Source organism: Periplaneta americana, chromosome 12 (assembly GCF_040183065.1).
Source record: "Periplaneta americana isolate PAMFEO1 chromosome 12, P.americana_PAMFEO1_priV1, whole genome shotgun sequence".
In the NCBI taxonomy this organism is placed as follows: domain Eukaryota; kingdom Metazoa; phylum Arthropoda; class Insecta; order Blattodea; family Blattidae; genus Periplaneta; species Periplaneta americana.
In genome coordinates this window covers 85,171,317-85,190,733 of record NC_091128.1, presented here as the reverse complement: position 1 = coordinate 85,190,733, position 19,417 = coordinate 85,171,317, and the positions used below count along the sequence as shown (strand labels likewise).

Sequence of the window (19,417 nt, the reverse complement as noted above, 5' to 3'; positions counted from 1 at the left end):
TCGGCCATTTTTGACGACTAAACTGCAGAATTACTCACATCTAACCTGATAGAAATGTACGACTATTTAGATTTGTTACGTTGGCTTAGGCGGTTTAAACTATTGAATAATAAGTCTATGGACATTTTCCATTCAACAGGAATTTTATGGTGCTAACTCTCGTGGGAGTCATGTAAGTGTCTTTAGCAGCTGACGTTGACCACGGCCCCCTGTAACAAAGGAGACCGTGCGTTGACTCCCTCGAAAAAGAGTTTTTTTAGTAGGTTATTTTACGACGCTTTATCAACAGCTTAGGTTATTTAGCGTCTGAATGAGATGAAGGTGATAATGCCGGTGAAATGAGTCCGGGGTCCAACACCGAAAGTTACCCAGCATTTGCTGTTATTGGTTTGAGGGAAAACCCCGGAAAAAACCTCAACCAGGTAACTTGTCCCGACCGGGAATCGAACCCGGGCCACCTAGTTAAATGACAAGTGAAACTAGGAGTAACAATCCTTATGTCACTAATTAATGCTCTATAACTTAATGCCCGACCAACTTAAAAAGTTCGTTACCTAACGATAGTAAAACTTAATATATATTGGTTTATTTTCTTGTTGCTTTAGCAATGCTTTATAATTCAGTAGCTGATTAACTTTAAAGATTTCCTTTCTAACGATGCAATAACTTATTGTTTATCTTCTTGCAACCCAGCATATTTTAAGACGCCAAATAATTAATTAACTCATTCATTCATTCATTCATTCATTCATTCATTCATTCATTCATTCATAGTGTTCTGATCAAGGCCAGGTCTTTCACTGCAAACTCAGTTTTCTCCAATCTTTCCTATTTTCTGCCTTCTTCTTAATCTCCACATATGATGCATACATCTTAATGTCGCCTATCATTTGATATCTTCTTCTGCTCCAAAATCTTCTCCCAATCACTATTCCTTCTAGCGCGTCCTTCAGTAGGCAGTTTCTTCTCAACCAGTGATCCAGCCAATTCCTTTTCCTCTTTCTGATCAGTTTCAGCATTATTCTTTCTTCACTCACTCTTTTCAACACAATTTCGTTTCTTATTCTGTCTGTCCATTTCACACGCTCCATTCTTCTCCATATCCACAAAGACTCCTTGACTGTTTTACTATCTGGAGCGTCTACACCCGGAAATCTTTCTTGAAACCGTCTTCGAACTTCATGAGCTGAGTTAACACATATGAATCGTAAATAAAGACACGCTGTGCCATTGTAAACTCACGAGGCATAATACACTTTATGTATACTGTCGAATTAAGAAACGAAATACACAACACTCACCCGGGAACAGCTGCGCTGTGAAATTCAACAAGATCAACAAGTACTGTAAGCAAGCAGGCTTGCTACTTCCTCCAGTGCGCGGCAAACGAGTGGGGGCTCGCTCATAGAAAAAACCTCGCGCCGCGAGGGAAAGCGTAACTGATCACAATGTATAATATCCTGAAGATGAAAGGTAGGCAAAGGGACGAGCCGTATTGGAAGCAGGTCGCTGATTTCAATCACAGACCTACCAACTTTCATGCATTATGCGCGAGTCATTCGCAACGACTTCCAATCTCCCGCTTTGATATGATAGGCTAATCTTCGGGATTTATAGGTGATCGCATAAATTTCGTATTTAACGTTGTTTTCGTCCCATTCATATTATTATTATTATTATTATTATTATTATTATTATTATTATTATTATTATTATTATTATATCCCGTATTAAAGTACCATCTTCCGAATTTCATCCCTCGTAGGCTGGCAGGTCTGATGTTACATGCGCTCTGTGAATGTCAAGAATGATGTAAGACGCATAGTTCAGTATTTCTCCGATAGGGCTGAATGGTTGTTCGCACAGTAGTTTTGAAACATCTGAGAAATAAAGTCTCAACACATGGTTGAAAATTGTATTCATTACAAAGCAATCACCTTGTAAGCCTGAAATCTCCAACCAGAGATAGCAAATTCTTACGATTTATTAACGACCCCGTAGCATGTAGAGGTCGCCTGACTGTTATCTGCGGTGCAGAGGTCGTGTCCGGCTATCAGTTCCTATTAGAAATTATTCGTTTCTCACACAAGCAGCTGCCAGAGAAATTTGCTGGGAAATATCATTAACAGTAGTTTAACGATAGGCAACGACGGATTCCTTCCTAGTCTCACATTTTCCCCCTCAGTTCATGACTTATCTCAAAAGCTGGAATAGTACAGTTCTTTGCTTATGTCATCGTTTTCTCAATTGCAGTTTCTTTAAATCAGGAGGATCTGATTCACAATATGCAATAAAAATATGAAAGTATATGTGTACAGTATACAATAGATTTTATGGGGATGTCTCTCGCTCCACAATACAAATTATCCAAAATAAATACCTGATAGTAATAATCAGAGTTACGATTTTTAAGTGCAATTCGATGGAGTTTGGCTAAAGAGAGCTAAGTCATAAAAATGAGTTTTGAGGTAAGTGAAAATTAAACTTCGTACCTTATTGCAAATCATTTCGTGCACAAATAAAACACATAAAATGATCGTATTATTATTTTTTTTCTTGTTTTTTTTTCATAGCCAATTGTAGAATTTAACTTGTGTATTCACCTGGGGAATTGAAACTCCATTTGCACAAAACATTACTTAACCCCCCTTACCCAAACACCATCGAATTTTCATAGGAAATAGCAAGGAGAAAATGTATTAAAATAAGAATAAAAATGGGACAAAAAGATGTTGTTTCACTCAACTATTTCGGCAAATGCTCTTTCTCCTATTTCATCTAATTGAAATGAATTTATTCAAAACTTCATACATGCCTATAACATAGGCTTATATTCTATATTCAGTATGTTACGTACCAGTATCATTCACCAGAGGAAACATCCTCTTGAATTCCTGAGCCAGGGTGAAAAATCGGGATTTGGACATATTCGACAAGACGAAATCTTGTATTAAACTTCTTAAGCCAATGGTTCTCAAAGTGGGATCCACGGATCACCGGGGGTCCCCGAAGCTTATTCTGGGAACCCGCGAATTTCTCGAAAGGACATTTTTTCCTTCATTACTTACTTACAAATGGCTTTTAAGGAACCCGGAGGTTCATTGCCGCCCTCACATAAGCCCGCCATCGGTCTCTATCCTGTGCAAGATTAATCCAATATCTATCATCACATCCCACCTCCCTCAAATCCATTTCAATATTATCCTCCCATCTACGTCTCGGCCTTCCCAAAAGTCTTTTTCCCTCCGGTCTCCCAACTAACACTCTATATGCATTTCTGGATTCGTCCATACGTGCTACATGCCCTGCCCATCTCAAACGTCTGGATTTCATGTTCCTAATTATGTCAGGTGAAGAATACAATGCATGCAGTTCTGTGTTGTGTAACTTCATCCCTCTTAGACCCAAATATTTTCCTAAGAACCTTATTGTCAAACACCCTTAATCTCTGTTCCTCTCTCAAAGTGAGAGTCCAAGTTTCACAACCATACTGAACAACCGGTAATATAACTGTTTTATAAATTGTAACTTTCAGATTTTTTAACAGCAGACTAAATGACAAAAGCTTCTCAACTGAATAATAACAGGCATTTCCCATATTTATTCTGCATTTAATTCTTTTGCTACTAATGTTACCCCTCCTGTTCTATAAATACTAGTTACGTTCCACATACCAAATCTCATAACCTTATTCCTTTGCTGTGGTCGTACCAGAGAATCAGTCCCATTCCTAGGCTTATTGTATGGATTCGTAACAAGCTGTTTTTACGGTGAGGGTTGTTAGCCCTTCGCTCAACCCCCAAGCTGGAGGACCACCCCTTATCGGCTGTCCACGACTGCTTATTGAATATATTCGCAGCTACCCTCCATATCTGGAGGCCGTCTCCTCTATCCGCAACCTGAGGAAGCGCCATGCCGTGGTGATAGGGACCCACAATACATGGTTTGCTTCATTATGAAGGATTTTTATTTTTTTAGTAGACAATAATGTTAGAAGCGTATGGCCTTTGGTACAATTTATATATTCGTTCAGTTGTTTTTGACAGCCTTCGTGTGTTATTAAAGTTATTGAACAGTGTAAGACAAGTTAAAAGCAATAACCACAAACGTTTCATAAGTTTTGTCTGTAAGGGATCGTTGGCTTAAACGTCGTCATAATATGGATGAAGACGAACTCAGAGATTATTTCCCGGCTCCTAATTCTAATAATATGTGGCTTCAAGTCCCCTCTTTCATCATGGATACTTACAAACTCACCGAAAAGGAGGAAGATCAGCTTGTTGAGTTATCGTGTAACACAGTTTGAAAAAACTTTCAGCGCATAGCTGAGAGGTCCTGGGTTCGATTCCAGGTGCCGGAACGAATTTTTCTCCAATAATAGGTATCTACATGTTTACTACTTACAGAAAGAAGTCTTGATTATTCAATGAGGATGGCGAGGCCTCATATATGAATATATATATATTGTCAGCTTTTTTATTTTTGTCTGAAAGTTTAAGCGGAACATAAAGAACTCTCAGAACGAGCCTTGAAACATTTATTTCCGTTTCCACGACTTACTCGTGTGAACAGGCATTTTCTGCTTTTTTCTGTATCAAAACTGTTAAAAACACAATAAATGCGGCGGTAGACTTGAGGTTAAATATAATTAACATTGATCCTAAATATAAAGATTCTTTAAGCACAAAGAAAAGAGTTCCATCATTCTCATTGAAGCAGGAGAACTTTACTTCTTTTTCAGTATACGAATATTAAACAAAGACTGTGTTGAAATAAGAGTACTGATTTACTTTACTATTTTAAGAATCAACTCTGCTATAACAAATTAATGAAGACCATTTACTTTCTTTCAGGACAGTATAATCTTATTAATGTTTTGTTTAATTCAAATAGATAGTTAATATTGATTCAATTTTGGAAAATGTTCATATACATCACTACTGATATTCACTTAATATTAACCCCAAAAACTAACCTACCCATTCCACTGACGACTTTGAAAGAGTCGGCGAAAATACTGATCTATAGAAAGGGGGTCCGCATTACTAATAAGTTCGAGAACCACTGTCTTAAGGGGTTAGGTACAGCTTACAGAGTAAAATTTTTGGAAATATTCAACTTTTTTTTCTCCATTACTGTATCTTGTATAATAATGGACATTTGTATGTATAAAACACTGTTCTTCTGCTATATGAAAAAAAATATTTTTACGATTTACAAAAAAAATTATCAAAATGTTTGCAGTTCACTGTGCAGTGATGAATTTCCCTCATAACTTAAAAACTTGTTAACTTTTTCATGTTCTCTCTTTTTTATTTTATTTCTGAAACTCTTATTTACAATATCATGTTCTTTCAACTACATTCCTTAATAAATATTTGTTTTATTTAGTGTAATAAAAAATACTGATATTGGACCATTTTTAAAAATAAATTTATTTTCTATCAGACAATCTATCAAAGGTAGAGAAGTGATCTTGCATCATATTGTAGATATGACATCCATAACTACACACAAAAAAATTAATCACAGAATGTTGAATAGTTTTTGAGTTACGTGGGACACGCATCATCACTGCACAGTGAACTGAATTTTGAAAAAAAAAAAAAAAAAAAAAAAAAAAAAAAAAAAAAAAAAAAAAAAACGTAAATAATTTTTTTAAATCGTAAAAATATATTTTTTTTCGTATAGCAGAAGGACAGTGTTTTACACATGGTGTAGTAATTTTTATTACTGTACAAGATAGAGTAATGGAGGAAAAAAAGTTTAATATTTCCAAAATTTTACTGTTGTAAGTTGTACCTAACCCCTTAAGCAACAAATCACTAAATAGGAGGCTACTATATTCCAGTGAAATTAAAAATAGAGTTCGTCACAAACACGTTGTTGCTTCACAGATAGATCTAGTGGCGGCAACTTACTTAACAATTGACAGCGAGTGGAATTGCCATTGTTGCAGATATGCTTTGCCTTCAGTCCCGCGTTGGCTACCATGAAACGCATCATAATTTATGGTTATAAATTGCAACACAATGAAATTCTGAAGTAAATTGAATAATAAAATATGCTGTGATAAATATTAAGAAGTAACAGTAAAAGAGAGTGGAAAATGGGAGAAAATGGGGTTATGGTCGGAGTGATGCGAAAAAGAATAAAGGTCGTAAAAGGGGGAAAAATATTCTGGAGAATTATTACCTCCATTCTTATCTGGAGGCAACATTTCACACACTGGTCTATTTCAAGTTGCTCTAATTTAACCTAAAAAAAAGTGCGCACCTAAAAATCCTAACCCTGCTAATAACAAACGCATCTTAGAGTTGGATGGTGATCTAAAGTTTTTGGAGCAGCGAAAATATCTTCAAATTCTGAGTGAAAATTATGTTGCTTAACCCTTAAATTCACTAATTATCCTCGTGGACATTGCGATAGTTGTTTTCTTTACAGTCCGACACGGTTTAATAAACTAGTGTGAGAAATAAAGTTTTGCCAATTTAAGGCAAATACCTTACTATAATAATACCGGACAGCTGTATACTAGCAGCATTGGCGTGAGTGCGAAATACCGCGGACCTGACATCTAGCGGAGCGGGATGGAATTACGTCTACATATACAAATATTAACATAGCGGGATTCGGACTATTGTTTAAAACGTGAGTTACTAATGTGGAGTAATATATGAAACACTTAAGAAATGTTGATTAATGTAAAATTATTTTGTGCGAGATCGTGCGTATTTGCTTGTTTTCCGCACAGAACCAATACGCGGTAAGTGTGAAATACCACATTCAGTATTCCCAGCGTAACACACATAACAATTTCCCTCTTCTTACCGCTTAAGCGCGACATTAATTTTACTGCTTTAGGCTTTTAACATATTTTTAGAGACGTTTAACATAGTAATAATTATAAATTGGAAACTTACCACTGCAATTTCACCTAAATTGCAATGTTAATTATTGTTTTTAAATATTTGCAAAAATTAAGTAAAGTCTACTACTCCACGAAACTTATTGCATTCCTGATACAAGTAACATTAAGGAAGCCGTGAAAAAATCAACGAGATTCCAGATGCCGGTGTTATTACTGCACTATGTTATATAAATAATATTGTTAAAATATTAAAATGAAAAATAAATCATTACATAACCTTACCGTTTGTTTTAAGTTCGCATTTATAGACTGGGGAAAAAAAAGACAGACTTATATCACGGCCTGCTGGAGTATAGTAAACACAGAAAACATTTTACAGCAACAATGTTGAAGAAAGATATTTTGGTGTTCCGAAGTTGGCGTCATTAAACAGAAACCAACATGGAGATTTCATTGCAACTAATTAGAAATTCGTCTTTCAGGTATGTAATAAACGATCTTCGCACAAAATAATGTACAGTTTCCCTGAAAAGGAATGAGACGATTGAATATTCCTAAGTCTCAGATGTAAAACACTGCGCATGATCAGAGACCAGAGCACTGATACACAAGATAACGAATATTGAGTTACTTAGATTCAAGCTATTTGGTTTGTTACTAGCATCGTTCCGGAATTCACTTCAAAAACTGCAAAAAATATGATAATATTACGTAAATAAGAGATAAATATATACGTAAATCGTGTAGTTAAATCGACAATGGACCTTCATGACTAGATCGACACTCCGCACAGAGAGTAAAGCTTTCGTGTCGTTGCAATAGCTCAGAAGATAAGATCCCTGCGTGTTGTGTAGAAGAGAGCGAGTTCGATTCTTAGTCTATATCAACGATTTTTTTTTTCTAAATAACGTTGAAATAGAGTTTTACAAAGTCCTCAGATTAAGTGTTAATGATCACAGAAATTACAAAATTACAAGTTATAATATTATAAACGTTAATCTAATGAATGCATTTATACACACACATACAATGTAAATACATATATGCATATATATATATATATATATATATATATATATATATATATATTTATATTAAAAACTAACAATTAAAATGAAATTAAAAATATATCCCTAAGCCACACAGACAAACGATTACAAAGGTTTAGAGTCCTTAGGCCATGTCATTTGTTGAGTAATTATTACAATATTTTATTAGTAGCTTTCCCATATGTGTAATATATGCACTCGCACAAAACAATTTTTGTTAAAAGTGTGGCTTTGGATTATTTCATTCTCACCCCTTCAGTTGATTTTAACTATTTTATCTACGTGTTTAATTTAATGTGCATTCAATTTAATTCATGTTATGATTGAATGTATAAGCACTGTTGCAGTTATTGATTAATTACATATATTAGTACTAACTATTAAATGCATGTGTTAAGTAACTAATTGCAGTACCTTTTGCAAAATCTTGAATGTTTAAGTTGTCAATAATATTTATGTACTATATACTATAAGACGTTAAAAGAATTTGCAATAGATTTGGGATCCTCTACTTCATAATCACTAATTTTAATGAAAAAATATTTTCTTTCTTAGGATATCTACAAGTTTAACTTTAATAATATTTCGAATAGCTTTAATTGCATTATCTGGATTTTGTGCTTTTCTATTCAAATGTGTTCTATTTCCCTCTTTCATAAATTTTGATAAATTAACTGTACTTATTGTAGTATTTAAGAATATGAGGATAGTTACATTGCAGCTCATTACATATAGATTCTTCTTTTTAATACATGAGATTTTTAAGTCCCTGCATTATCTACATGATTTTACTTTTGAATTTTTTCACAACATTGAGTGGAGAACATCCACTAAAGTGATTCTGAAATGAAGTGAAAAATATAATACATTTACTCTTAATATCAGTAGTACCATTAACATATACGTTTTTCCAAGATTCATTTTGTAGACATAAATGTAAATAATCACTAGATACAGCATTTACGACCCTTTTTTAGTTTTTAAATTAATATTTTGAAATTGTTCAGTAACATTGGAAACAGGATTTGTTTATCATGTTCATACAAGCCATTGATTATAATATTATAGGTGCTGCCGAATAGGAATTCAGTCTAATTCAGTGTACAAAACTTTTATCAATGGCTGTGCTACTTCAGCTTGTATGCTGGTGGGGAAATGAGTCTACGACTAAGATTTCCAGTTTCAAGGAGTGAATTTAATTTACTTTTGCGGAAAAGTTCCGAAAGATAATCTATGTCTATGTCACTACAGATCACAAATTCCGTATGAGATTTCTAAAGTCTTTTCTTTACAAATTCAATGTTGGCTATAAATATTAATAAATATTAAGAAATATGAATGATTGTAGTTAGAAGTCTGATTTACATTATAAAAAGCAAGAAGTTACATTCCTCGGCAAGATTCGAACTTTTCGATGTTTGGTTTTGTCGTCCAACACATAAACACGGACCTATTCAATGTTTATGTTAATAACCTACAATTTAGCTGTAGCAATGTGGTGTCATAACTTGGGGTTTGTTTACTTGATGTAATTAGATTTAATTTGATTAGCTTCGCAACAATTGGACTTCCTGTTATATCCTGTTATTTAAATATTTAAGTTAGAGTTGATTTATTAACTCTTACTGTGCAAGATGACCCTTATTTCAATAATTCTATATCACGTTAAATAGTCACTGTCTACACTAAAGTATTATCATCCTCCCTCATTTCTCATCTTAATGGCGAACCGACGTGACATGAGAAAGCGAGTTATAGCTCTAGTTGAGACTGGATATGGGGCTAGATCTGCTGGCCGTTTAGTCGGTGTTTCTGGAAGTACAGCCGAGAGGTGGGTTCATCGTTACCAAAATTCAGGGGAGGTCGAAAATAGCCCTATTCCTGGGCGTCCCCGGATTTCTTCATTGGAAGAGGATGCTCTCTTATTCGAGGAAGTTCGACAGGACCCCTTTCGGACTGCTAACGAAATAAAAGCAGCATCTAACTTTCCCGGTTCTTCACAGACTGTGATCAGCAGGTTGAGGAACCGCGGTATTAGGAGCCGGAGGGCTGCGCAAATGGAAATATTGGGGGAAGCACAAGCTGTCGACCGTCTTGCCTTCGTTACCAATTGAGTGGATTTCGATTGGAGAAATGTAATTTTCTCCGACGAAACAACCATCTCGAGTGATTACGTAAGTCCTGTCCGTGTCTATCGTGAGGATGGTCTCCCACATGATCAGCGCTATGTGCACCGACGTGAAAGATCGGGACGCTTTAGCATATTGTCACAGTCTAGTATATACAGTCGCGAAGCTCAATACGTAGTAAATATGCAAACATTAGATTGTTGCTCACCACTAGGATCGCTAATATCGCCTCATTACAGGCAATGCAAAATAGTACCGTCACAGTCTATTGTTTCTAGCACCCTCAAAACTCAAGCTTCGTGACTGTATATAGTAGACTGTGATATCGTGTTGGGGTGGATGTCTTACGATGGACCTGGCGTTATAGAATGCATCGATGGCCGGTTTAATACGGGAACTTACGAGCACATTCTGGAAAATATATTCCTTCCTTCCGCCCCTAGAACGTTTTCCCGAAGGAACATTGCTGTTCCAACAGGATAACCATCCCGTGCACTATGCCGCAAGCATTCAGAGATGGTTTCAAAGTAGACCCGAGATCGAAATCATTAATTGGCCTCCGAAGTCACCTGATTTGAATGTCATCAAACATTTATGGGCGAAATTGAAAAAGAGAAGGATAGCCACCTATGCCCACCGACGCCCTCGAAATCGAGACGAATTGTGGGATCAAGTTGTTGAAACCTGGGAAGATCTCGCCGGGGATTAGAATTAATTCCACAATCTCGTGACATCCATGCCGGACCGACTTAGAGCTTTAATAGAAGCTGATGGCATGTGGACAAGATTTTAAGTTGACAGGTCTCTTTTTGTTTCTTGTGATTTTTGTTTGAGGAAGAATACTCTTAACTTCCAAGTAAGATTTATTTTTTGACGAGGTTCAGCCCACCTGTAAGACCCAGAAATTGGGCATAAATTATTCATATTTTTCGACAAATTAGATAGTCTAGGAACTCTGAAGAAATTAATTACACCTCAATAAAAAAAAGTTTCACCTGGGATCGAACACGAGACGTTTCGGTTAAGCAGTGGAACCGACACGGCTACTATATGAGCTACCGAGACAAGACAGTGACAACAGCAGTCTAGAATGTAGATCCCATAGCAGGCATTTGCCATTCGGTACAGAGAAGCAATGATAGTTTGTGACACTAGCTATGTTGTGAAATCGTGGCCTTAAATGGCTGTCTTCTTTGTGATTCTTATTTTGGTCCTTGTCCTTGTTGTGGTCCTCGTAACAATTCTTGCTGTATTTCTCATGTTATGTATCGTTACGTCGATATCGAGTGAACCGCGCTGTAGAACTAACTTCCGACGACCAAGAGTCGTCTCATTCCTTTTAAGGGTAACTGTACAATACACGAGCGGTATGTTTGTTTTCATGTTCTCGGAAATTAAAAAAGCTCAACTACGTTTCGCTTTTTCAATCTTTTCCTCGACCATGAAAACGTCAACATACCGCTCTTGTAACGTATATTACTAATCTTATATCAAAGCTGCATATTAGGAGAAATATTGCATACTTCATATTACTTTCCGTAATTAATTACTGCTTGTAGAGACAGAATTAATTGGTTTAGTGAGACAAAGTCAATTCTGATTATTAGGAATGAATTTAAAATAATGCTTTATATACGCATTGCTGACAACTGCAAAGATAAAATTGATAGTAATTTGATGCTTGTATTAATTAGTAAAGGCATGTGGACAACAAAAAAAACTTAAAATCTCCGATACATTTTAACTCTATTGATTTATTAGGTCTAGATAAAAAAGTTAATTTGTATTTTTCTATCAACACAAAGACGAAGGAATTCTACTAAAGAATGTTGTTGACTCAAGTTTTATGATCCCTCGGAAATCGAAAGTACGATTTGGAGCAATTTGTAATGATGTAATTTTGTAGCAATTATAAACAGCACATAATATACACTCTGACATTTTAACACAGCACTAATTAATGAAACTATTAACTAGCCCAGCAACAATATACATTGCAGTTGATTACAGCTTGTTTCACGAGTATCATCACACCGGCCGCCTAGGTAGCAGCACCAGCGTCGTTCGCACGTAAAATTGCTAGCTGTCCGGTAATTTTATAGTAAGGTATTTGTTTAAGGCTTAAATACTTTGTCGAAAAAGTTACGAGTAAATTTAGAGTTTTAACGTTCATTATTTTAACTACAAAAATCTTTGTCAATATTCCCAAGCAGCCACAATTTCTTTAAATGAAAAATGAAGTGGGCACGGCGCTGTCGTGGTTAGCACGCCTGCCTTGTATTCTTGAGGTTCTTTGTTCGGTCCTGAGGGCCGACTCTCTCTACTTCGATTTTTAATGGATCCCTAAGTTTCTCCATGCAAACGCAGGGATAGTATCAATTATTAATCGTCACGATCCTCTTCGTAGCCAATTCTAAAATAGCACACCTATTAAAGTTGACACCTATTAAAGTTGACATGAATCAACATTTTATCTAAACATTCATTACTACTTGTGTTTATATAATATCAGTGAGCAATAAGGTCCAGTTTTATTATTTTAAAGTAATTAATACTACACTGTTTACAATAACTAGGCTATAACAATTATGCAAGTACATAATACAGTAGCATGGATACTTGGCTCGAGTCATAGTTGATTTTTTTTTATATTACAACTAGTTTGGATTAAACAGGTTAACTTATCTACTTATAAATACTTCAGATTAATTGGATCTTACATCACAGTCATGTCATTGTACTCTGAACTTGTTTCGTAACAAAATATTTTGCCTCATATTAACTTTTAACTATTTTAACATTCTCCATGAAGATAAACTGTACAATCTACATCAACGGTGACCAAAACATGCGACAGACAGCCTATAAAGTAAGGAGACGGAGGAAAGGCACTTGGCATGAAAACTACAACCAGTGGTGGTTCCTGTACTTACATCTTGATCAATCCCGCGGATAAAAATCTCAAGCTTTGCTGTATCTTTTTAAATTTATTTTAGTAGGTTATTTTACGACGCTTTATCAACATCTTAAGTTATTTAGCATCTGAATGAGATGAAGGTGATAATGCCGGTGAAATGAGTCCGGGATCCAGCACCGAAAGTTACCCAGCATTTGCTCATATTGGGTTGAGGGAAAACCCCGGAAAAAACCTCAGCCAGGTAACTTGCCCCAACCGGGAATCGAACCCGGACCACCTGGTTTCGCGGCCAGACGCGCTAACCGCTACTCCACAGGTGTAGACGCTTTGCTGTATCAGTAATGTCACTGTTGTCGTCAAGAGCCAATGAATAATATACGATTTTGCTTGCTTCTTTTTTAACCTTCCTCTTGAATATAATCAGGAATTTTCTAAATTCTCCTCTGGATACTTGGTCGAGAAATTTGTAATTTTTCAAAATTAAAAACTTCTTATGGACAAGTTACTGAAGCTATTTTAATCATTACTCTTTTCAAAAATTCTGTTCTATTAAAAGGCTTTAGAGCACGAGATATTTCAAACTCCATTAGGTAGCTGACTTCCTTACATTTATTTATGTCATTTTTCACTTCCTGGTTATGATTTAAGACATGTCAATTCCTGGAATTTAACAGTTCGTTGGCACATAATACTGAATCAGTTTTTCTACAATATTATTATTGAATTAATAACTAATAAATAGTTACTCTCATCTAAAGATCACGAAGGTTAAAATTGAGATAAAACCTAATAATTTTATCCTTCTAGGGAGAAGATCTAAAAAATATCAATATTAATGCACGTACAGAAGAATTATAGAGACACATACTTAGTAGTCAGTAATAATAATAATAATAATAATAATAATAATAATAATAATAATAATAATAATAATAACAATATTATTATTATTATTAATACATTATTCAGCGTGGCAATTAATGTTTCTATATACTCCTAACTGAACCGTTGAGCAAAGTAAACATATTATATTTTGTCCGACAGAACAACAAAAAAGTTCTCCTTCTCATTCTTTACGAAACCACCTCTTACTGCTTGTAGAGACAGAGTTTGTAGAGCGACATGATACCGCCACTACTTGCCTTAGTACGTGAATGAAACACACAGCAATGTACAGGAAACTCCTCGTACCCGTTTGAATGTCTGTGATTGCACGATGTAATCACGACACCCGCTTTGGTCACCGCTGATTTGCATCATATTTGTTTGATGAGTGAATTTGCTGTAGAAGTGTTGACCTTTCCTTCAGGAAACTACAGAAGTCCATGCAAGACACATTTTTGAAAATTACATTTTGTGATTAATATGGCCTTTATGGTTTTAACTGAAAATTGATTCCTTTCTTCAGATCAAATTGAATTCAACAATGAAAACACTTTCTGATGATGCATTGGTGTCAGGTATTCCTAACACAAAACTTACAATCTGGATTATGTTGTAAAACTAATGTATTTATCTTTCATAACAAAATAAAAGAAATATAAATATTTTAACAATAATTTAGGGAAACGAGACGCCATTTAAAAAAAAAACGGGACATTTGGCGTCCCGAGCATACTTTTCTCTGGACAGGAGACAAGAGGCTGAAAAAAGGGACAATCCCGTTAAAAACGGGTCTTCTGTTCACCCTATTCTAAAATTAATACCACACCTCTCATGTAATCAACCATCTTCGCAACAGACGAGTCATGTATTCGGTACTTTGTGCTACCTGTCCAAAGATACTTCCATCTGCGTTAGTGTGAGAGAGTTAAGTGTGGGTAACCGTGAGGCGTACGTTGAAACGCCGAAAAAAAAAACAGGGAATTTTAGGAAATGAATTAGGTTAATGAAATTAGGATAAATAAATACAATTTGTTGTAAGACTTAAGTGTCCCTAGTGAACGTAATGAAATAAGCTGTGGGTAACAGTCAATTTTCCAATAATAATAATAATAATAATAATAATAATAATAATAATAATAATAATAATAATAATAATGCTTTAAGACAATTTACTATTAAAAGTAAAAGTACAAGTAAAGAATTGTTTTTAGCCACAGACAATTAACAATTAATTCGTACGCCTATACTGTTTAGAAGCACACATGAGAATATTCAGTAAATACCGGGTATTTCACAATGAATATCGGGGTTTTAAGGCTTTGTAGTATTTATTACATTAACGTACAATTATAAATAATACACCATATGAAAGAGCAACTCAAACAGTTTTGCTACAAGTGCTCAATGTGAGCACCATTCGTCACACGGCACACATCGAGACGATAAGCGAGTTCTTCCCTAACCTTGATCAGTGTGTCTGGAGTAATTGTTGCAACAACTGCTTCAATCCTCTGTCTTAAGTCTGGTAGGTGAGCTGGTAGCGGAGGTACATACACACGATCCCTTATGAATCCCCAAAGGTAAAAATCACATGGCGTAAGATCTGGTGAACGTGGAGGCCATGCGAAACAAGCTCTGTCATTCGGCCCCTTTCGGCCAATCCAGCGGTCGGGTACAACGTCGTTTAACCAATCGCGTACTTCCATATGCGTCTCCTTAAAATTCTCCGCACAGACGTCGCTGGAATTGCTAATTCACGACTAACCTTCCGAACAGATTTCTTGGGGCTGCGCGTGAAAGACTCTCTCGTTCAACGCGCTTTCTAATGACAGACAGAGGAAACAGTGCATGCGCGTACAAAACTGTTTGAGTTGTTCTTTCATTTCATGTATTATTTATAATTGTATGTTAAATGTAATAAATACTACAAAGCCTTAAAACCCCGATATTCATTTTGAAACACCCGGTACTGTTATTTACCCATCTGTATATGAATAATGTCAAGTCTGTATTAACTGCTTATAGTTACGCATGCATTGTGCAAGCGTCTGTTTCGCGTCCATGTCAAAGCACAACTGAATAACATTTATCTACTAATGTTCCAAAGAAGAACTTCAGTTGACACTTTTACATTGCAAAACTTTGACTTTATTGTTCTATATATAAGATTCCATAGCAACGTATTATAAAGTATTTTATACCATACTTCTATAACACACTTTTATGCGAGTATTTACCACAATAAAACAAATGTAGCTTTTTAAGAACAAAACATTAACGAAATGTTACTGAAATGTAACTATGCAAATTATTCTATTTCAATCTCTTCTTCCATATTTTCAATATGTAATTGCAATTATCACGTTGAAAATGGCGACTTCACCAACAAAATTTACTAATCTCTACGTACACAATCTTGTTCCTTGGAAACGATTCTGTATAGGATACAACCAAGTAGGCTTTAAATGGGACTGTCATATTGACATACTATCTAAGAAACTCAACAAAGGTATTTTTATGTTAAGGAAATTAAAAACGCATGTTAGTGTTGAAGTGCTAAAATCCGTATACTATGCTTATATCCATAGCCATCTGACGTATGGAATAATAGTTTGGGGTAATGATCCTAAAATAATAAAGTTATTGAAACTACAAAAGAGGGTAGTAAGAATAATTTGTAATGTTGATAACCGTACACATTGTAAACCTTTATTTCGGAGACTTGAAATTTTAACTGTACCGTCTTTGTATATTTTAAGTTGTTTAATGTATGTACAAACAAATATTAATAATTTTACTACAAATAGCTCAGTACATAGCTATTCTACAAGGCACAAAAATGATTTAAGAAAAGGACAATGTAACTACACTACTACTAATAGCAGCTTTGTAGAGATTTGAAAAAGTTATATAATGTTTTACCCGGCAATATTAGACATTTAAGCTTGAGGCTTTTTAAGAAAGAAATTAAAAATAAATTAATAGACTTGTCATTATATAATATTGGTGAGTATTTTAACTCTATATAGTTGTATAACTTTTAGGGAGAATTGTCCATATGATATTATATAATGTAATTATTTCATTGTATGTAACTTATGAACTTATTGCTTACTTGTAAATCATGACATTTTCCTATGCTGCATTGTACAGTCTTTGGAATGAAATGTTTAAAATAAAATAAAATAAAAAATAAACTCAAATGAACTACAAATTATTATAAATTTATTTTATACAATTTAAAAATAATTTTCGTTAAATAGTTAAATGTAGATAAAATATTGTAGTCAACACGTTACAAAACTAGCTTTAGTAACTCCGGTCGTGTTCTAACTTGACGCTCTCGTTACTGAAGCTTCACTTTTGTAACTAGTTGTCAATTTGAGTCGTGGGACGAAACTAGAACCACAGTCTAGTATATACAGTCACGAAGCTCAATACATAGTAAATATGCATCCATAGATAGTTGCTAACCACTGGGATCGCTACTATCGCCTCATCACAGACAATACGAAATAGTATCTGCACTGTCTATTGTTCCTAGCACCCTCACAACTCAAGCTTCGTGAATGTAAATACTAGACTGTGGTAGAACGTTGGTCAAGTAATGAAGTGAGTTATGTTTACTCTGTGCATTGAAATGTGAGAGACGCATGCTTTGGTTTGTCCGCAGAGCGCGTCCCTGCCAGGTATGTGCTGTGCCTCATGTTCTTCCTGGGCTTGATGGTGACGTTCCTGCTGCGAGTCAACATCAACTTGGCCATCGTGGGCATGGTCAACACGACGAGCCTCGAGCAGTCTAATGTCTCCACCCAGCAGGTCTGTTACAAACAGAGAATCATGGATCATCCTGCACCAAATATATTTTTCGAGATTCCGATAATATAATTGACAGGTGCATATCTTTACTATAGGGTAATTCCGGGTTAGATGGCCATAGTTTTTTAAATCATTTAGAACAAGGTAACCGATTGGAAAAGAAATACGAAACAAATCAAATACGTTCCTTCTGGGTTATATTTCTCCACTACAGTGCCTCAGGGCGCATAGAATTCACTGATGTAATAAAAAAATACGTTTGAAATATAATAGGCCACTGGCCATCTCACCCAACATATATGGGTGAGACGGCCATAGGATATAGGGATAGATGGCCACCATTATTTTTAAGTAAATTCATAACAATTTTCTGTAAAACAATTAGGTTATATGCACTAGACACATAAATATAGTGTCTAAGTGCATAATTATGATTGTTTGAAATTTTTCAACAACTTTATTTTTTGTTTTTTTCCTCTTTTAGTGAATTTTCCTTAAAACAACACAGAAATAAATTGAAACGCTTATGAACACATTATAATAATAATCCGAGGCACAACAGCCCATGAAGGACCATGATCGACCAGCCGGCTGCTGGCCTCACGTCCACATGTCGAAGCAGAGGTGGACGATCATCCAACAAAATGGCGGTATCGTGTGATTAGCCCGTTGATCCCCCCAGCCGTTACAGCAGGCTTTCTTAACCGGATTTCGCTACCTATCGTAGTTATCCAAGTGCATCACGATGCTAGGTGGGCACCGGTCCCATACACTGGCTCAAATTTCATGAGATTATTTCTTCCCCCATGAGCACTCGAACCAGCGCGAATTCCGTAACGCGAGTCCTAGGTAGGATGTCTTAGGCCACGACGCGGGACCTTATGAACATGTTAATGACACAAAATCCTGAAAGGTCAAAGTAACAGTATCTTTTCCAGTTGGTTTTCGGGATAGGAAGTGTTGTCTCACAAGCAAACATTCTGATGGGAGCAGATAAAAAAGTTATTTTTTTTCTTCCGCCATATTAATAATGTCAAAAGAAGTGCTTGTACAAATTTTGGCCACTCGACCGTAATTACCAGGCCATCCAGAAAGTGATTTTCCCTGGGGCCGTTTACAGAAAAAAAACACAATTACATGGAAATATTTATTGAAACAGATACAGCAATTGTTGCGCTAATTGTCAACGTATCTCCCACTGGAATTGAGACATTTGTCATACCATGGGATCAATTTTTGTACCATTGTGTCGTAGAAGTCAGCTTCCTGGGATCGAAACCAGAGTTGGACAGCCGCCTGCACCTCTCTACAGATCCCATGATATGACAATGTCTCATTCCGGTGTGGAATGTGTTGAAAAAAATAGCTCAACAATTGCTGTTTCTGTGCCAATAAATTTTATGAATTAAATTGTGTTTTCTTTCTGTTAACGACCCCTGGCGAACTTTTTTTTACGGCCCTCGTAATTGCGGTCAAGTGGCCAAAATTTGTATAAGCACTTCTTTTGACGTTATTAACATGGTGAAAAAATATAACTTTTTTATCTGCTCCCATCAGAATGCTTGCTTGTCAGCCAGTCAGAGAATATTGACAAGTTCTTCAGCAAAAATGTAAGCGAGACTATAGACATCGGTCCCTGTAAGGAAAAATCCATGTTCCTGCATATTTAATATGGCGAACAAACCTACATCCATTGTCATTGCCTATGTGTCACTTGGTTCCATTGCACCCTTTGTAGAATTGTCTG

The 19,417-nt window shown here is 35.6% G+C and overlaps 1 protein-coding gene across 4 annotated transcripts in view; it reads left to right on the top strand.

The window, feature by feature from the left end:
- The window catches only part of LOC138710642 (sialin-like), an 83,320-nt gene that overhangs the window by 13,782 nt on the left and 50,121 nt on the right, over window positions 1–19,417 (top strand). For all 4 annotated transcript variants that reach the window (XM_069841679.1, XM_069841680.1, XM_069841681.1 and 1 more), the window contains exon 2: window positions 17,525–17,670. In XM_069841679.1, coding sequence (XP_069697780.1) covers window positions 17,525–17,670 — 146 coding nt within the window. The remainder of the gene's footprint in view (window positions 1–17,524; window positions 17,671–19,417) is intronic.